At 41.9% G+C, this 17,839-nt stretch overlaps 1 protein-coding gene across 1 annotated transcript; it reads right to left on the reverse strand.

Annotated features, from left to right (window-relative positions):
* Positions 1-1,043: 1,043 nt before the first annotated feature.
* On the reverse strand, positions 1,044-16,724 carry vax2 (ventral anterior homeobox 2). The gene is made up of 3 exons (XM_026298879.1): positions 16,490-16,724; positions 11,933-12,120; positions 1,044-1,541 (listed from the first exon to the last, which is right to left on the reverse strand). The coding sequence occupies exons 1-3, from the start codon at positions 16,722-16,724 to the stop codon at positions 1,044-1,046; spliced, it is 921 nt and encodes a 306-aa protein (XP_026154664.1).
* Between the last annotated feature and the right edge of the window lie 1,115 nt (positions 16,725-17,839).

The following is a 17,839-nucleotide window of genomic DNA, read 5'->3' on the forward strand; positions in this document are numbered from 1 at the left end:
CATTAATAGCAAAGAAAATCTACAAATCACCACATTTGAGAAGCTGAAACCAGAGAATGTTTGGTATTTTGCTCAAAAAAAAAAAAAAAGAATAAAAAAAAAAAACAGACTAAAACAAGTGATATTTTTTTAGCTCATCACTCGAAGGGGAACTGTGACACCTGTGAGACTAAGATTTAAAAATGATTTTGCGTTGAAACATAATTTCTCTCAACCTGACCATGGCCTGCTTTGGTGATTGAAGCGTTTTACCTCCAAAGCCTCAAAAGCAGAGTCTAACACAACTATTCTTTCTTCTCAGGTCCTTTTATATTAAAACTATCAGATCTAGATATGTCTTTTTGCACCGTTTGTCCAGATCCTACCACACATTAATTCATACACAAACACAACCAAATGAGAATTTACAAAAACTACTGCTGGACACCAAATAGACTGACATTAAAATGCTACAAGTCTTTTTTTTCTGTTTCTTTCATATTGTGAGAGCACCACATTAATGAAAACCAAACATGGCCACTTGTACTGGAACATGTACTGAAATGTGTACAAATTGCTCTTCTCATTCAGACATTGATTCAGTTTGAAGTATCAATGTCAAGCTTTTTTTTTTTTTTTTCCTGAACAGTAAATGAAGGCCAGTAATAGAGAGAAAAAACCACACGTACAAACTCACTGGACAAAAAGTGAAGAGTCACTTAAAACCACTGCGACGACAGTGGTGATAAAAACACATGTCTGTCAGGGTTCACGCAATATACAAACACAAGTATGTTGTTTTTTTTTTTTTTTGTTTGTTTTTTTATTTTTAATGTGGGAGAGTCTCCATCGTATCCTTCACACCATTTTGTGTCAGTGTACCAAACTGAACGTGGCACAAAATGGTGCCGCAAAAAACCCGGGCTCTTCCTTTTTCACATTTCTTATGATTTGGGATGATTTCTGTGATTTCTTTCCTCCGTCGGCAGCCACACAAGTGTCAAACAGGCAGCGAGGTGTGAGACAGACAAGTTTCTTGATGTCCTCAAAGAGGGGCACGTTACTTAAGAAACTGTCTTCTTCCCTCCAAGATCCGCCTCCTTCCTGTCCAGCCGCATGTAAGGCTCAAAAGCTGAAGAACCACAACCGTAGGTGGATGTCAGTTCGTGATGAGCGCCCCCCAGCAGTGGCATGGAGAAGCAGAGGGAGTGTGGCGGCGGGACACCGAGCCGCGGTGAGGGTGGTGTGCCGCCCAGGGAGGGCAGCGACAGCCCAAAAGTCCCCCCTGGTAGGGAGCTGGGAGGAGTGCTACTGCTGATCCCAGGGGAGGTGGAGGAGCCTCCACCTGGGCTGCTCAGCAGGGAGCCGTTTGCTGGGTGAGGCGGAGGCCCTAAGATGGAGTTGGGTGGGGGAGCGGGGGCCGACAGGAGGCGACCCTGCTCCAGGAGGCGCAGGATATTGCAGGTGGCCAGAGACTCGGACGTGGAGGAGGAGCGCTTGTCTGAATCTTTGGTGGTGTCTTTCTTCTGTTTGGTCCGACGGTTTTGGAACCACACCTTGACCTGCAACAACACAACCAGGAAGACTCACGTTATCTCTTTCATCCCAGGTACGAGCTTTGTCAGTGGAAAACCAGAAATTAACCACTAGAAAGGTCTCATCATCCTGCAACAATGACACTTTTGTGTGTCCTTTATGGCATAAATCCTTCTAATGTTAAACTAAATCCTTCCAAGGTTATGTACATTTTGTAAAACAAGTTTTTTTGTATTTACTGCACATCTTCAGCTAAGAGTTTCATAACCGAGAACCTAACCACACACTGTAATAAAGAGATCAATCCGCTGTAATTCACACTCTGCAGTTCATCACATTATCCTACATTCTCTTTACATGCCCAGACTGAACAGGTGTGACAGCGACTTCTGTTGTGTGCACTCACAGTGAGAGCTCACATAAATCCACACAGACCTGGTAGAGATGCTGTAATCAGGGTCCCACGCATTTTACATCATCTCACACTTTATGGTCCAGCAGGCTATTAATGTAAATATAACATAAGTAGTTCAATCCCACAACAGACTGTCAGAAAATAAAGACTAGACAAAGCATGTGAAGGCACCATAGAGTGAACCTTTTTTGGCACAGACTTTATTTTTCTGTTTAACAATTCAGAATCTATATGTTTTTTTCAATTCCCCTTATCTAAGCTAAATCAAGACGTGTGTGTCAAGAAATGTCACATGACCAGCAGGTTTAACACTCCACTCATCCTCACATCAATGCACAGCAGCATGTGAAGTTATTTACACACACACACACACACACAGACACACACGTAGACTTTCCGTCAGCATTTCTACAATTTTTCCTAGAAATCCAGTAACCTAATCCCTGATAATTGGGGATTGGCAGCAGAGGACTTGAAAGGAAAGCAGAAACGCATAAGCCCGTAAGCAGGTCTGTGGCTTAATTTAATATAGAAGTTCTATAACCATTCGCAATCAGACGACACAAATATATATGCACATATACACACACAAATGAAATATGTGCAAAGACTGCGAGGTGCAAAGCAAATACAACCAGACTATGTGAGCTCACACACACACATTCAAAGAAACATCATGTGAAAGAACACACACACACACACACACATTCACAGTGAGCAAACCTCTCACATGACCCAGCAAGTCCCAGTGTTGTGTCAGTGGACCTGCAGGTGTCCAGATCCTTTCACAGAATACAGATGGCAATAAATACAGTCTGAACTTTATACAACGAGCCGCTTACTTCTAGGAAAATCATGTTGGAAGATTACATCTTGTTAGCTAAAAGAGGGGCCTGGTAGTCTGACATTTATCCGGTTGTGCACTGGATTTGTGCTCTCTGACATCTCTCTCGTTTCAACCCAGAGCTGGCTGACGCAACTCAACACAGGAAAAAAAAAAAAAGACACATCAAACAAACATCACAAGTTAACTGACTAAGCTCCACGAAGACAATGTTTCCCAAATAGGAGCCAGTGACCTGTGGTTTGTGGCATGCTACACGTGCAAATGTCTGTGCACGTTTCTGCATATTGGACAATTGTGCATCTGTGTCAGAGTGTGGCTCTGACATCTACACCCTTACTTTTTGACTTAAAAGCATCATACTGCAGTGCAGACTCTTTGTATATAGACATAACTCCTGGGGTGACTGGGTCGATCTGAGCACACACACTCATCAACACCAGTTTAGCTTCTAAAACCCTGAGCCAGTGCGACAAAGACCTCGTCTAACTGGGTGGAATGAGTTACGAGCTAAACGCGGATCTTGATTGTGTGAAGGTAATGAGGTCAGCTGATGTTAACTACAGTATCACTACACTGGCAAGGCCAGGCTCAACAGGCAGCGAGGGCGAGTGAGATCATAGTTTCAGCTACTGACCACGACACAAATAATGGGATCGGAGAGGATCCTACAGCTCAGGGAGGAATAATGACGCCAGCATGTCTTATTGCAAAGACCTGAAAGAGGCACAGAGGGAGGATGGCAGGGATGGAGATAAGAGGGGAGAGACTATGAGGGGAGGGGGGACACAAGCAGCAGAAACAATCTGTGTAACTGCCTCTCATTCCTCTTAGTCTATATTTGCTCCTTGTTAGATCACACACTGCCTCTCTAAGATCTTTCTCTGTATTTTACTCATGCGCCATCGCCTGCCAAACACACACATCCCATAAAAGGCTTTCACTGCAGATGAAACGCCCAACCAATCCCTTCCCTTTATCCCCATATTGTGGGTGTGGCTCAGTCTTCTGCTCACATCACAGTCCCACAGCCACTGCCAGGAAAAAAGCAGGAAAATAGTCTGTGTGTGTTTTACAGGGATTTTATTAGAGGGGGAAATGATGAGAAGAGAAGAAAGCAAAGCTGCCTTTGGTACATCTACACTATTGGATGTAAATCCTTTTTAATGGGATCCAGGGTTCAGAGCTGGGGCAGAGATTACCAAGGGAGATCTGGATGCAGTGTGACCTGCTTTTGCCCCAACCTTGACCCCACTGCACTCTGGCCTGTCACGGTGACGCTAGGCATCGGCCTGAGCCCCAGTGAGGAGGATGGCAAAACCACATAGGAGTGCTAAAGCAGAACAGACACAGGGCAGGCAACAAGAAGGTAAATTAAAACATATTCACCTTATTAACTACAGTAAATTATTATGACATTAGGCCAAAAGACATCACATAATGAAAAACAGTGAGCCTTAGACAGCAGAATGTCCTGCTCTTGCAGGATTTTTGTTGAATCTATGTTGGGAAGTTTTACTTTTTATACACATATGAAACAGTAACTGCAGTTTTAAAAAAAAGTGCTATAGAAATAAAGTTGTGGGTAGTTATGTGTTAATATGTCAGTGCAATATTACAAAGCAATAAGAAAAGATTTAGGAAAACTTAAAAAGTAGAAGATCGTTTCTTGGTACTTTATTTTGCAAATATAGTTGCAGAAAAAACGTGCCTCCCTGTGATGCAATTAAGCTAAACGGACCAAACTACAACATGAGTATCTAAGTGGTAAAACACACACCTATAACACCGACATCACAAAGTGAAATGCATGATTTTGGCAGTGAGGGCTTCAAGGACACTGAGTGACTGTCTTTCACACTTTCCAGGACCCCTCCAGCAGCTCGGTGCTCCCACTGTGACCCCCATTCAGTCCCCCTGATCCCAGGCATGTGATGAGCTGCTGCACACAATGAAAACTCTTTTCCATAAAGACTGTACCAGGTGGACCAGCGACCATTAAACTGTACGTAACGGACCACTGGATACTCAGATGATGCAGTGTTCAGCAGCAGTGAATGTCAGGCCCCAGTGGCTGCCAGTATTGAAGAACACATCAATCTTTATTCAAAACTGGTCCAGGTTATAATAATGAGGCCAGCACCAATTACTTACAATAAAAATAAACAGGTATTACAATAAAACATACAGAAACTGGATGAGCTTTTTCTGATCAAATTTTTGTTTAGTAAGTAAAAAAAAAAAAACTGTAGTTATAATGCTAATATGAAAAAAGGAAGACTGCAGTTGGTGTCTCAGTTGACAGGAACCTCCTCACTCTGACGTCAGCCGCCTGTGAAGTACAACAACACCCTGGCTGTGCTCTATAGCATCACCCTACGACGACTGCTCTTCCTGCCGAGCTCGGTGCACCTCCAAACTGACCCTCATCCTCCTCGCCTTTCTGCTTCCATCACTCCGACTTCAAACTCCCCACCTGGCGAGCACATGCATGCAATGTCTCGCTCAAACCGGTGCCAAAACCAGCATCAACGCCTTCTCATCTCACCTGTCTGACCCCTAAACCTCCACCCTCATCATCTAAAAAAAAAAAAAAAAAAACTTGATCTGGTCCTCCATCTCTGCAGCACATGTCCGGCCAGGTTCATCCAGGGGTTAACGCTGTCTTATAGAAACTGGTAGATATGGCTGCCTAATCCTCCTTAGCACAAAAGCACTTGGGACTGTTATGAGGCCCACCTCTCTCTCTCTCTCTCTCTCTCTCTACATTCATCCCTTCCTCCATCCCTGCCTCCTGTTCCTACTCTTGCTTTCACCGCCCTTTCCCTCCAGGGGAACCCCTCCAGGTTTAGATAACAGCTTTTGCCTCCCCCCTTCACATGCTGTGCAGCTAGAGATTCATCCACAAGAAAAAAAAATCATCCATGGGGGTTTAAATGGTCCATGACTTTTCTTGCATGTCACCCTGTAGTGACTCGAATCACCTCCAGCAAACAATGAAAAAAAAAAAAAAAGTCTAGTGTTGGGTCTTTTACCTCAGAGCGTGTGACGACTAAAATTGTAAAACCAACAAAGAAACTTCTTATTTGATTTTGTTGTCACAGTGGGGAAAAAAGTTTGTTTTATGTCTGTATACATGACACGTTTGGCATTTCTGTCCCTTCTGGAAGAGGGACCTCTTCTGTTTCCCTTCCAACGTTTTGTTTTGTTTTTCCCTTATCCTAAGGGTTTCTAGCTAGACTGTAAAGCTGTGATTCATGGTTTTAATAGTGATGTATTAATATTGTATTAAACTTCATGTTAAAAATACTTCTAAGTGAATATTTTCATACTTGGCTATACTCCCAGTGACTGGAGCGTGACACCCTTGACCTGTTGGATAATAGCTTTCTTATTTTTTTTTGTAATATTTGTGTGCATGAATAGGGAAACAACATTTTGTCAACCTAGAACTGATTTATTTTGATTATGACCAAAGGGTTAAGTGCATATGTTATTTGTCATGTATTTTGGATCCCAGGCAGCTTGATACTTGATATAACAAATGAATAATTTAGAGCTAATAAACAACAATGAGCATGTTTAGCAAAAGATGCTAAATAATAAAAGTCAGCTCTACTATGACCAGGCACAAGTTTAAAATGCTGCAAAGTAGTTGATAACAATCCAATTATAATTTATAGAATAATTACTTTATTCTGCATAATAAGTATTTTTATTTCATTTTTCTATATTTGTTATTTCCCTTAAATGCTTATAACATTGAGAATTTCTTCTTAAATATGTCCGTTTTTTGGGATATGCTGCTGTCTGAACATGTGGTGATGATTCAGCTTTCTCTATCCACTGCCATTGTTCATAACACCCCACACACAACGCACCAGTTGAACTGCATCAAACATTTGCCTGGTGGGCGACACAATCCGGTTGCATGAATGACCCATGACCACACCGACTGGTCTGGAAACTTGTGGTCGGACTTGAGGCCCTGTGAGTGTGTGTGTGTCGCAGAGGGGGAGAAGAAAAGTCAAATCCTCTTCTGTCCAATTTCACTGATTTTCCTGTTTTCACATCAGTTGAAGGATTACATGTTTCTCCATATGTTTGGAAAATTACACCACATACACGCACACGCTCGCTCCACTCTGCCAGAGGCTGATGAAACAAGTCAAGTCAATGTGAGAGTGATTAACGACAAAGGCAACTAAGACTTAATTGTTATTATGTTCTGATTATCTAATCAACTGATTAGATAATCAGCCTCACTGGTTCGTTCCTAACCATCATCGAATCGGACAAAAGTTCCCATTCTGAAGACGACGCTCTCGCTTTAGGTCACCTCCGAGTAGAGAGGAAAGAGTTTGTTTCTTTCTAACACGAAGCCCAAACATTTTCACTGAAAGCACAAAGCACCAAGTGTCTGTCTGTCTGTCTGTCTCCCTTCCTATCTCTTTCTCTATTCTGAGTGTTTGGACAATCCCCACACTGTGCGGCCGCCCCTCTGCTACATCTGCACAGCTTTACGTCATGGCCGGGTCCCGTACGCCCCCAGACGAGTGGCCAGACACCGTCTGCCTGGACTGTCATGGAGAACAATGCACACAACGAGGACATTCACTGTATGCAGACACACTCCATCTGCAGAGGGAAACAGAGGTTGATGCACTGGAGTATTTTTCTTACAGTATGTGGCACCAAACTGAGTCTTTTTATGTCTTCAAAATTGAAATTCTTAAATTTTCTATTAAAATTTCACACATTTGTAATATTATTGTTACATCACATTACACCAACAGGTCCAGATGTACCAGCTGCACAAGCAGATATAACCTAAGTGAATTTAGATCTACTAGGTTTCATATGAGGTCACATAAGGGTCACCTAGTTTTTAAACAGCCAGTCCTTCTGGATTTGTCACCCTGCCAAACAGCTGCTAAAATTAAGATGCTTTTTATTTACAGACACTCAAAGATGCACAACATTGTAAATAAATCCTAGACACCTGAAAACACACCTGAGTTAACCTCATCTCCATCCTCCCTGTGGGATAGAGAACAAGTACAAATACAAAACAGCAACAGGAAGTGTCCTCTGGAAGTTTTTACTAAACTGTGCCTGAGGTATAAACAAATAGTCTGTCTGAAAAAAAAAAAAACCCCACTGTGGACCCTGAGGGGCCCGGTGACGTAGGTATAGGTCTACCTGAGCAGACTGGAGACAAATACTTCAGCACAAATTATGGGTCTATGTGCACATTTTACATTCAAATACAAAGACACACATTCACTTGGTAAATCTCTAACACACCAGGATCAGGATAAGAAAGTTGTGATTGTGTTAAAGACGTTAAAATCAAAAATAGATTTCAAAGTAAATGTTTCACTGCTTAACATTATGCTGCTTTCACAATAAATGTCCCTGAAATTACAAAGTATTTCCATTTACATATAGATGAGCTAATTCTTTGTAATGTGTAACTACATTTTTAAACATCTGAGCAGAGATATGTCGAATTAAAATTAGAAAATAGAAAAACAAATGCAAACATCTGCCCACATCTGTACAAAGGACAGCTTCACATCAAAGATTAAACATCCTTTCAGCTCAGAGCTCCCTCCCATTTACTGCAGGATTCAACCAATTCAACACAGTAACCATTAAATCCATAGCTTCACAATGGAAGGGCTGCAAACAACAAAAGGCTTACACAATGCCAGTGTATGCATCAGAGATGAAAAAGTACATAACATTTTGGCATCTCAAGCTTCTTTTTACACAGAAAAAAGGTCCTAACTTTCTCTGCTGTCATTTGCACTAGTCTTCCAGTAAACAAACCAGTAAACAACACATTTCCATCCAGCAGCAAATAAACCTCCTCCACATGCAGAAACACCCAGGACATACCTTCACCAAAAGAGCCTGAAGCCCACATGAGCATCCCTAAGCAAAGTGGTGGTAAAGGTAACTGCAGTGAACCCTTCATGTTTTAGTCCAAGGTTTGTGTGTGTTTGTGTGTGTCTGTGCGTTTGTGTGTGCGCAGACCAGCCCCCTCCTGCTGTGTTATCCTGTAGCGGGGAGCCACCTGCCGGGGTGGAGGGAGAGATCTGAGCTGGTAACGGATTACTGCGTAACGCGTTACAGCACAGCGGGAACTCGGTGTCATCGATTTCTTCTCACGACGAGACAAAAATGATTTTCTGTGCATGTTTTTTTTTTTTTTTTTGTCTCAAATACCAGAATGAGGCTGAATTGTGCGAACAACGCCTCTGAACTCTGACGAAGAATTGCAATTTAAATATTTTAATTTCCACATTTGGGGCTATGAAACTGAATATTTAAGACACGTAGACTCATGCCCTTTAAAGATGTACTGACTAATCATTAATGTCGAAAAGTAGATATCATTTAGACTTGCTGCCTGTTGAGTCGGAGAACATTTTTGCGCAACAGGCCTGCAGGTTACTCACAATCCTAAACTCAGATTTGTTCCTTTTAACAGAAAGAGTTGCTCCAAATTGCTCCAGACGCATCTGGGTGCGTCCTGGTGAGATCTTTTGGAGACATGCGAGTCTAATATTTCATAGGAGCGAATAAATAATAATTATCGGTCGTTGCCCACACATTTTCAGGAAAACATGAGAAAAATCCTTTGTGCCTGTGGGTCCTCTGTCTGATTTATGTTGTTACTGAAATCAAAATTTTATCATTTCAGCAGTTACGCATTATTATTATTCAAATTGGCATTTATCAGTGTGATCGAAATAAAGAGAATAATTTTTCCCAAAACGTAAATAAAAAAAAAACACCACTAAGGAGTGAAAGTAGTTTGCTGTCTGGAAATAAAGCGTAAAACCAAACGAGCTCTAAACAAAAAGCATTTGGGTTTAAAACAAGAACGAAAGGCTTACAAGAGCATGTATTTGTATAAAAGCAGTTTACTTTTTAAGATTTTCAGTATGTCGAGGTCCATAAAAAGAGAAAAACGCCTCTAAACGCTGTGATCTCTAATGGAGCGGCTTTTAAACGCATTTCCATATGGAAATGAAATATATTTACCGGGAAAACAGTGAAAACCTTGAACAGGGAACTAAAAACACCAACAAACACTGTAAGTTACCTGAAAGCTTAAAAAGAGCCGAAAACTTTAAGAGCTTCGGTCTTGTCCTCTCGTGGTTTTTGCTTGATTGGCCTTGAATGGCGCATTTGCGTAAAACATGCAAAACCCACAAATAGAAAAAGGGGTAATAATAGGAAAGGAAAGTCCACTAATGCCAAATAAAAGCCTTTCGATCACGCTTAAAAGCTGCTTCAATAGCAACATGGCATTAAGAAATTTCAGTGTAATGGGTTTAATATTTCACGCCACTGCCAGGAGACTTTTTATTATTTACATTTTGTTCTCACTTGAAGGTCAGGCCGTTTTCACACGGTTCTGTTCAGCAGGAAGCTGAGGCCCTCCCATTAACACCCCTAGTGTCAGCACTAATGAGGGGCACAGTGGCTGCTCTGTGCTCCCACACACACACATTCACACACAGGTCGTGCTGGAGCTGTGAGGACACTCATAAACAACAACTAACAGCCTAACCCGAACCTTTACCCGAAGCTAAACCTAAACCCGACTAGTTTTAGGCCTCACACAGAACTTTAGTGTCCTAAAGGACCTTCAAAATGTTCTGACTCTCCCCACAATGTCCTCACTCCTATAAGGGCTAAAGGTCCAACCGGTCCTCACAAAGATAGGCACAAGTACACACATGCCTTCAAAGTGCCACCTCTGCTGTGTTTTACTGTGCTTTTATCTTTGGATCACTGTTGGTCCTAGAGTGATAACGCGTAAAGCTCCTGCATGTGTGGTTTTTACATCATGCAACAAGTGTTTAAACTAAGTGAGGGTTAAAAAGAAAGTCTATACTGTAAATATCAAAATATAATGGATTCATTTTTAAGCATATTTCTACATTTATATTCAAGTTTGTGGAGTAAACAAACTTCAGCTTGGATTTGGTTTCACGCTTTTGGTGTTTTTTTAAAATTATTAATTATAAGCCTACCTCATAACTGCACCTTTTCATGATTAGGCCTATGAGTGTGTCAACAGACTGGTTGACACTCGACCAGTAACATTATTTGGAGACCAGGGCCCCTGCAATAGAGCTGCATCCAGGTCTTTCGGTGTGGGGGGGGGGGCACTCAAAAGGTTCAGGCATAAAATTACAATTGGGCTACAATTTGTATTGACACATCATATCAGTCGCCATGTTGTTAAGATCCTTATTGTTAAAAAACTGTGCGCTTTAGCCAAATGACATTCTCAAAACTATTTGCATAGCAGGAGAAAATCAAATTAAAGGTTTGCCTGACACTTTAAAAGCCTCATGTCCAGTGTTAATATTGATAACAGGCAAAAGGTGTGTGTGTGTTGTTGTTTTCATTTTTAATGTACGATTTTTTTCTCATTGTTTTTCTGTGTTAGTTTTGATCGAACATGATCCTACTGCGCATTTCAGTCCAACAGCTCAATGATCCAGACTTTGTTTGAGGGCGTGGAAATGAATTTTGGTCGATGCTGTGTCAGAGAGGTGTTGACTCATTTTTAGACTCTGCTGCTCTAATAAAACGCTTATTAATTATGTGCGGCCATACTTTGGCCTTAATTAGACCCAGTCCAGGCCTGTGTTGACATTTTTAAATCAAACCTCTTTAATTCTATATTTTGTTTTTATTTTTACTTCCACTAAGATGCGCAGCACACATTAAAAATTAAGAGCAACATATTGGACTGTACACGTTTTAATGCCCCGCCCATTCAACAGAGGGCACCTATGGAAAACAGCTGGGGGCGGGGCAGCTTTTCTACGACTGGCCTCTGATTGGCTGAGGAGCCAATTAACGCCTGTACACACACCTGCACCAACTATTGCAAATATGATGCTAATTGAAAACAGTTCACATATATTAAACTACCTACAAATAACACTACATTAGCCTACAGCCTATTATATGACATAATCTTATATTGGCAGCTACTAAGTAAATTTAGATAAAACAGCCTATTTATAAATCTTTGTTCTGGGTTTGTTTTGTTTAGTTGTAACGGCCCAGGATATAGCCCATAATGCTGCCATGGCCAGCCTTGGGCCTGGTCTCGGTCTTACCTGGGTTTCGGAGAGATTGAGTTGCCGGGCTAGCTCGGTGCGTTCACGGCCCACCACATACTGGCACCGCTGGAACTCCAGTTCGAGCCGGTACAGCTGCTCGGCCGTGAAGGAGGTCCGGGTGCGCTTGGGCCGGTCCAGGTCGAGGCCTTTCGGCAGGACGATCTCCCGGATGGTGCCTTTGGCGTCTGTGCCGAGTGGAAACAAAACCAATCATTTATCAGAGACTTTTCTAACAATAAAAGTGGACCTAAGATCCAGTACTAGAAAAACCCTAACACAACCGCAGCCACATCCACACCTTTCTAGGCCTATAGTTGCCACATCAACCAATAATTCAGACTATTTCTAGGCCTGATGGGCGTCCGAGCATGTGTGTTTACTTTTAACATAATCACCATCCTGGGAAAAGTGTCTTTATTAACTGTGCACAGAAAATAAATCCGGCCAAAGACTTTTCTGAACTATCCTTGTATTTCTGGCTGTGTGATAGTCATGTGACTTCATGGTCCTTAATTTATTTTGGCTAAATGAAAATTAAAACTGAATCAGGTGTCTGCCCTAAGAGTTGCACCGTGGCTCAAAACCCACGGGTGGACTATGACAACGCCTGCTCTTTCTGCGTAATTTTAGCCAAAGTGTTCACATCCAAAGTCTTTTTTCCTCAAGCTCCAATTAAAGTCAACAGACAGTGAACTGCAAGAATCAAACCAGCTGTTTCTGTAGAGGCTGTCCTTTCTGGCCTGGCTGTTTCCTTTAGTCCTGGCTGACTATGACCACTAACATTTCTGTGCGTTTTCCACTGAGTCGAGTTGATACCGAAAATATGAGTTTTATTTCTCTACACTCCAAACCAGCCAGAGAAAATGGGGCTTCAAATCAAAAAGCTCGCTCTTAACACGGTTTCCAAAGAGCTGTGCGTCATTATCTGTCCACAACATGGTACGTGCGTGTGCGTGCGTGTGTGTATGTGTGTGTGTGATTTCGTGGAACAAAATCTTTTTAAATTGGGCTCTCCCTCCATACCCCCGACGCAGCACAATAACAACTAACTCTGACTGTCCTGGTTTATTGAACCAGGTTCTGGTTCTTTTTCTTGAATTTTCTGTTGTTTGTTTCAGTAAAAGTTTGACGAGAATGTGCTGCTTCGATATTTACTCCTGGTTTGTTTTCAAAGCTTGTCTGCACAACAGACTAAATTTAAATAAAAGGGAAAAAATGAAGTTGAAAAACATCCTATATAATTAGAAATATTATATAGATCTGCTGTTTGGGGAGGGTCAGTCCTATGGAGCCTTAAAGAAACTGTCTGTTTAGAATAAAATTAAATAAAATAAAATAACTAAAAACTGTGATGAGTTTTTAATTTATTTTTAGTATAATCGACTAATTTCGTATTTGGGCCCCACAGTAAAATCTTCGTCAAACCAGGAATATTTGTTCGGATTTATCACATCCAAGGCCAGACAAGGCGCGCTCTTTGTCCAGGGTTTTGAAGTCATAAAATATGCAATCCAATAAAATATGAAGAGTCCTGAATTAAATATGAAACAAACTGATTCCACTGAACGTCTATCGGGTTTATATAGCTGCCCACCAACTGCAACAAACACGGTGAGGAAAAAAAACTGAAGTTTTTCAGTTGGAAAATAAAATAATGTTGGAAAAAAAAACGTGTTTACAGCTCTTTTATTTGGAGGAGTGGTGGAGTAGCAGTAATATTTTGGCTGATAAAATACAGACTATAATGGAAGGAGCACCAGTTGGTACAAACAAGACTATGGTCTGTTTTTGCTTCTTCAGGGGACTTAAAATATTTAATTAAGATGATTTAAAAACAGTATTTAACCGGCATTTTACTCAAAGTGTAACATGCAGATAATCCTCAGTGTTTGATTCGCCAACAGGCCTGAACTACTAAATGAAACGTGCCTGAGAGGTCTCCATCTTTACGCACGCATAATGAATTTGCGTAACGCGTCGTCAGTCAAAAGAGACCCCGCACCTCAGAGGCTGTAGACTCCCCTCACATATGCGCGTACAGCAGCATAACGTTACACATTATGCCTACGGGCTCCGGAGTTATAATAAATAAAGTATAAACCGTGATGGAAACAAACAGAAAGAGGGAACCAGCGGCTGCGCACAGACCTGCTGACCTCTCGGTGACCCCGGGAAAACACGAGCATCCAGACTCGGCTTCAAAACCACATCCTGACCCTGCAGGCACGAAATGAAGAGTATCTGAACCAAAGCCAGGCTCCTTCGTCCTGTCCTGGACACCATCAGCCCGAGACTGATGCAGCATAATAACGACTGAGTCACTCCTGACAATACGCAGCCTTTTACAGGGAACATTTGAATATCTGCCTTTAGGATCTCATCTGACAAATAGCTGGAATTTCATATGTTTGAAGAGGCAGAAATAGTAATAAACAATGGCTCAGCTGTCTAATGATAATAAAGACATTTCTTACTATTCATGCAGCGTCTCCAGCTGCAGGTAACGACTTCTACTGGAGCTGGTAGATTCTCTCGAGGGGAGCAGGTGGTTGTATAGTTTTAAACATATTTCTCCCTCTTTTCGCCCTGTATTCTCATGTCTCTCATCCTCTCGCGTTGTTTACTATTTAAAACAAGTCATTGCTGAAATAATGTTACCATCCTGACGTTGAAAGAGCCGCTTCTGGCGCAGCACACCCCCCGAAAGCAGGAAGGCAATGTCAAAAAAAAAAAAAAGATACAGCTCACCAGCCAAGTGTCATAATATCCATAATATCCATAACCGAGAATTGATAGGTGAGATACTGATTCAGTGCATTTAGACAGTTTCACACCACTGCAAATATACGCACCAAAAGACCAGTTAACATTTAATTTTAGCATTTATCTTTACGGACGTCTGAATAGAAATGGGCCAGACAGGCTGCTGACAGTTGTTCTTGAAAGCACCATAAAAATACACTACACACAGAAAACTTTGCAATGACTCACGGTTCAAAATGTTCTGTAAATATAAATCTATTTTCAATTCTGATTTCATTTCCTCACTGTGATTAAAACCGCCTTTATGTTTCTGTGTTGAAATAAAAATTCCATGTTTACATGTACTACACAGAAATATACATATAAATAACCTAAAGGTCTAGACAGACAGAAACACATATTCTATATATTTATGTAACAGTGTGAAAAACACATTTACTGAACAGTGAATTTAATTAAATAAAAAAATTCTATACTATTGTTTCAGGCCATTTGGACTTAAAATCTGGCTCTAAAACTACATATAATATTAAATCAAATGCAAACAGGCAACTTTTTAATTTTATCGTTTGATTCCTACAGGGATTTAATTTTCATTTTCATTTTCTGCTTTTTTGTTTTAAAAGTCTCTTTCATCCAGAGACTACTGGCCTCCTGCAGGAGGGCGTGGACACTCAGCACAATATTGAATTCAATATTATTCTGCTGCTGATTAACATAATGTTAGCACACAAAGGCAACCAGCCCAGATAAGAAAACTAACACACACAGATACAGAGATACACACACACACACACAGATAGAGATACACAGAGATATATACACACACACACACACACAGATACAGAGATACACAGAGATACACACACACACACACACACACACACACACACACACACAGATACAGAGATACACACACACACACACCAGGTTCAGAGCTGATGAGTTTTCTATCAGTTCTTTTATTGAGCAAAGCAGCAGAGCAGCCTACTGGGAGGAATTGCACTTGATTGCAGTCAACAGTTTTTCTACAGCAATTTTCTTTTGTTTTTATCTGGGATTTCCAACCAGACGCGTTAAAGACACATTACATGTGTGACAAAAATATTATAGAAAACAACACTTAACAGGGGATTGACTTTATTATTGTTATTATTGTTTTTTTATTATTATTTTGATGACTGATTTGACTAATCCATTTTTTTTTTACATTTTCATATGAACAAAGGATTGGCCACAGCTGATCCAACCTGTGCCAGACAATAATTTAATATGATTTAATGCCATGTTGCAATACAGTTTGTATTTAAAATGACTATTTTCAGCTGGGGTCTGTCACTTGGGTGAAAGTAACCTTTTGTTACCACAACAGAGGCTTTTTGTAGTCCATAATATAATGTGTCAGGCTACTATGACTGGAAATTAAAGCCATGTGTTTGGGAGTGTCAGTCTGTGTTTTACATTTAAACTGGCTAATATCTTCCTTCTTTCACTCCATGATATTTTATTATAATATTTCACCTCTTTAATCTGAGAAGCACTAAACAAATTCACATCCAGGTTCTCGTTTCCAAAACTTTTTGCCACAATTTTGAAACATTTATCCGTATTGGGAATAATAATTGCAATTAGTGAGCCATGTTAAGATCGTTATTGGTGCACATACTCTGATAGAGGTAATTGTGGGTGAAATGATTTAAAACATCTCTCTCTAAACTTTCTTGGACTCCTAGTTTGAGGCGGTTTTACGCACAGACAAAACCAGTGTTTGTTTTGTTTTTGTTCACTTACCCCTCACTAATATCCTCCGACAGTAGTCAGGGTCCACTCCCAAAAGTTTGTCGTGTCCGTCTTCGCTGGAGGATGTCGGTGTGGACGCTGATGTCCCCGGGGTGTCGGTGGAGCTCTGGACCGGGGACCTGCTCCCTATTTCGGCGCGGCACTTTGTCTCCATCCGGTCCGGACACAGCGGGTTGGATCCACAGCGGTGGTTCCCATCGCCCATAGTCGTGGCCTGATCAAACATCTACAAGTCAGTTACAATCTCTAAGAATCGCTCTGCCTCCTTCTGTCGCTGCTGCTCAGCTTTGTCTTGCTACTTTCTTCTCCTCTTTTCAAGTGTCCTCCAGAGACGAGGAGAACATGCCCTCCTCTCCCTCCAAAAGAACTAAATCCAGTTACAAAAGAACCATGCGGTCCACCAGCGGGACCGAGGTGAGCTGCAGGTGTCGCGGCATGACGGAGTCCGGAGCCCAAACCAAAGCTGCTGGGAGTCGGCTGCAGGAGAAACCTCAGGTGGCTGCTCTAACTATAGCAGCCAGGAGGTGCCGGAGAAACGCATGGCGCAGCCTGGACGGTACAAGGGGGGCAACAAGGTCTACGGAGGAGCAGGGAGGTGCAACAAACACACTTAGACACTGCTCACCCACGTAGAAATAAAAGCCCACACAGCAGCGGTCACAGTTCACCGGACACAAGCCTGGGAGGAAAGTTTCTCCCGGTGAGTCCAAAGCAGCAGCCTGTTACTGCAGCCCCGGTCACATCGACTGCTTCTTCAGATCCTGGGACGCATGTTGGTGGTGGTGAGATGGCCTCATAGGGGGGTCGGTGGTCTTCTGCTTTAGGAGAGCGCACAAGAAAAGATGTCTGTGTTGAAACCCTTCAGGGGAGGGGGACTGTCAGCAAATGGGAAATGGTCACATTCGTTCACAAACACAGTCTCGACTCGTGTCAGTTTTTAATAATTTGCTTTACAGCTGAAACATCACGACGGAGCCGGACGGCTCACGGACGCTGCCTGCACCAACAGAGAAGAGATGCTGGTATGTGGATAATATTTGTGGTGACACGGGTACACTTTACAGAGGCAGGAACCTCAGACGTCATTTCCTGTCCACGCAGGGTCTTCGCCGATTGGCCCGCTGGCAGGGCACGTTTTGACAAGAGGATGAGCGGCGCTGTGGACCAGGATCAGGCTCACAGACATGAGACGATGGCTGTGCGCGTTATTCCGCTCTGGAAACGGCCAAATACAGCGCTGGCCGGGTCCCCCCACAGCCCTGACACACTCTGACAGTAGGCACTGACGGCAAATATATTCGAGACAATCTTATTAATGTGAGATAAAATTCACAACAAACA

This window comes from Mastacembelus armatus, chromosome 18 (genome assembly GCF_900324485.2).
Source record: "Mastacembelus armatus chromosome 18, fMasArm1.2, whole genome shotgun sequence".
In the NCBI taxonomy this organism is placed as follows: Eukaryota; Metazoa; Chordata; class Actinopteri; order Synbranchiformes; family Mastacembelidae; genus Mastacembelus; species Mastacembelus armatus.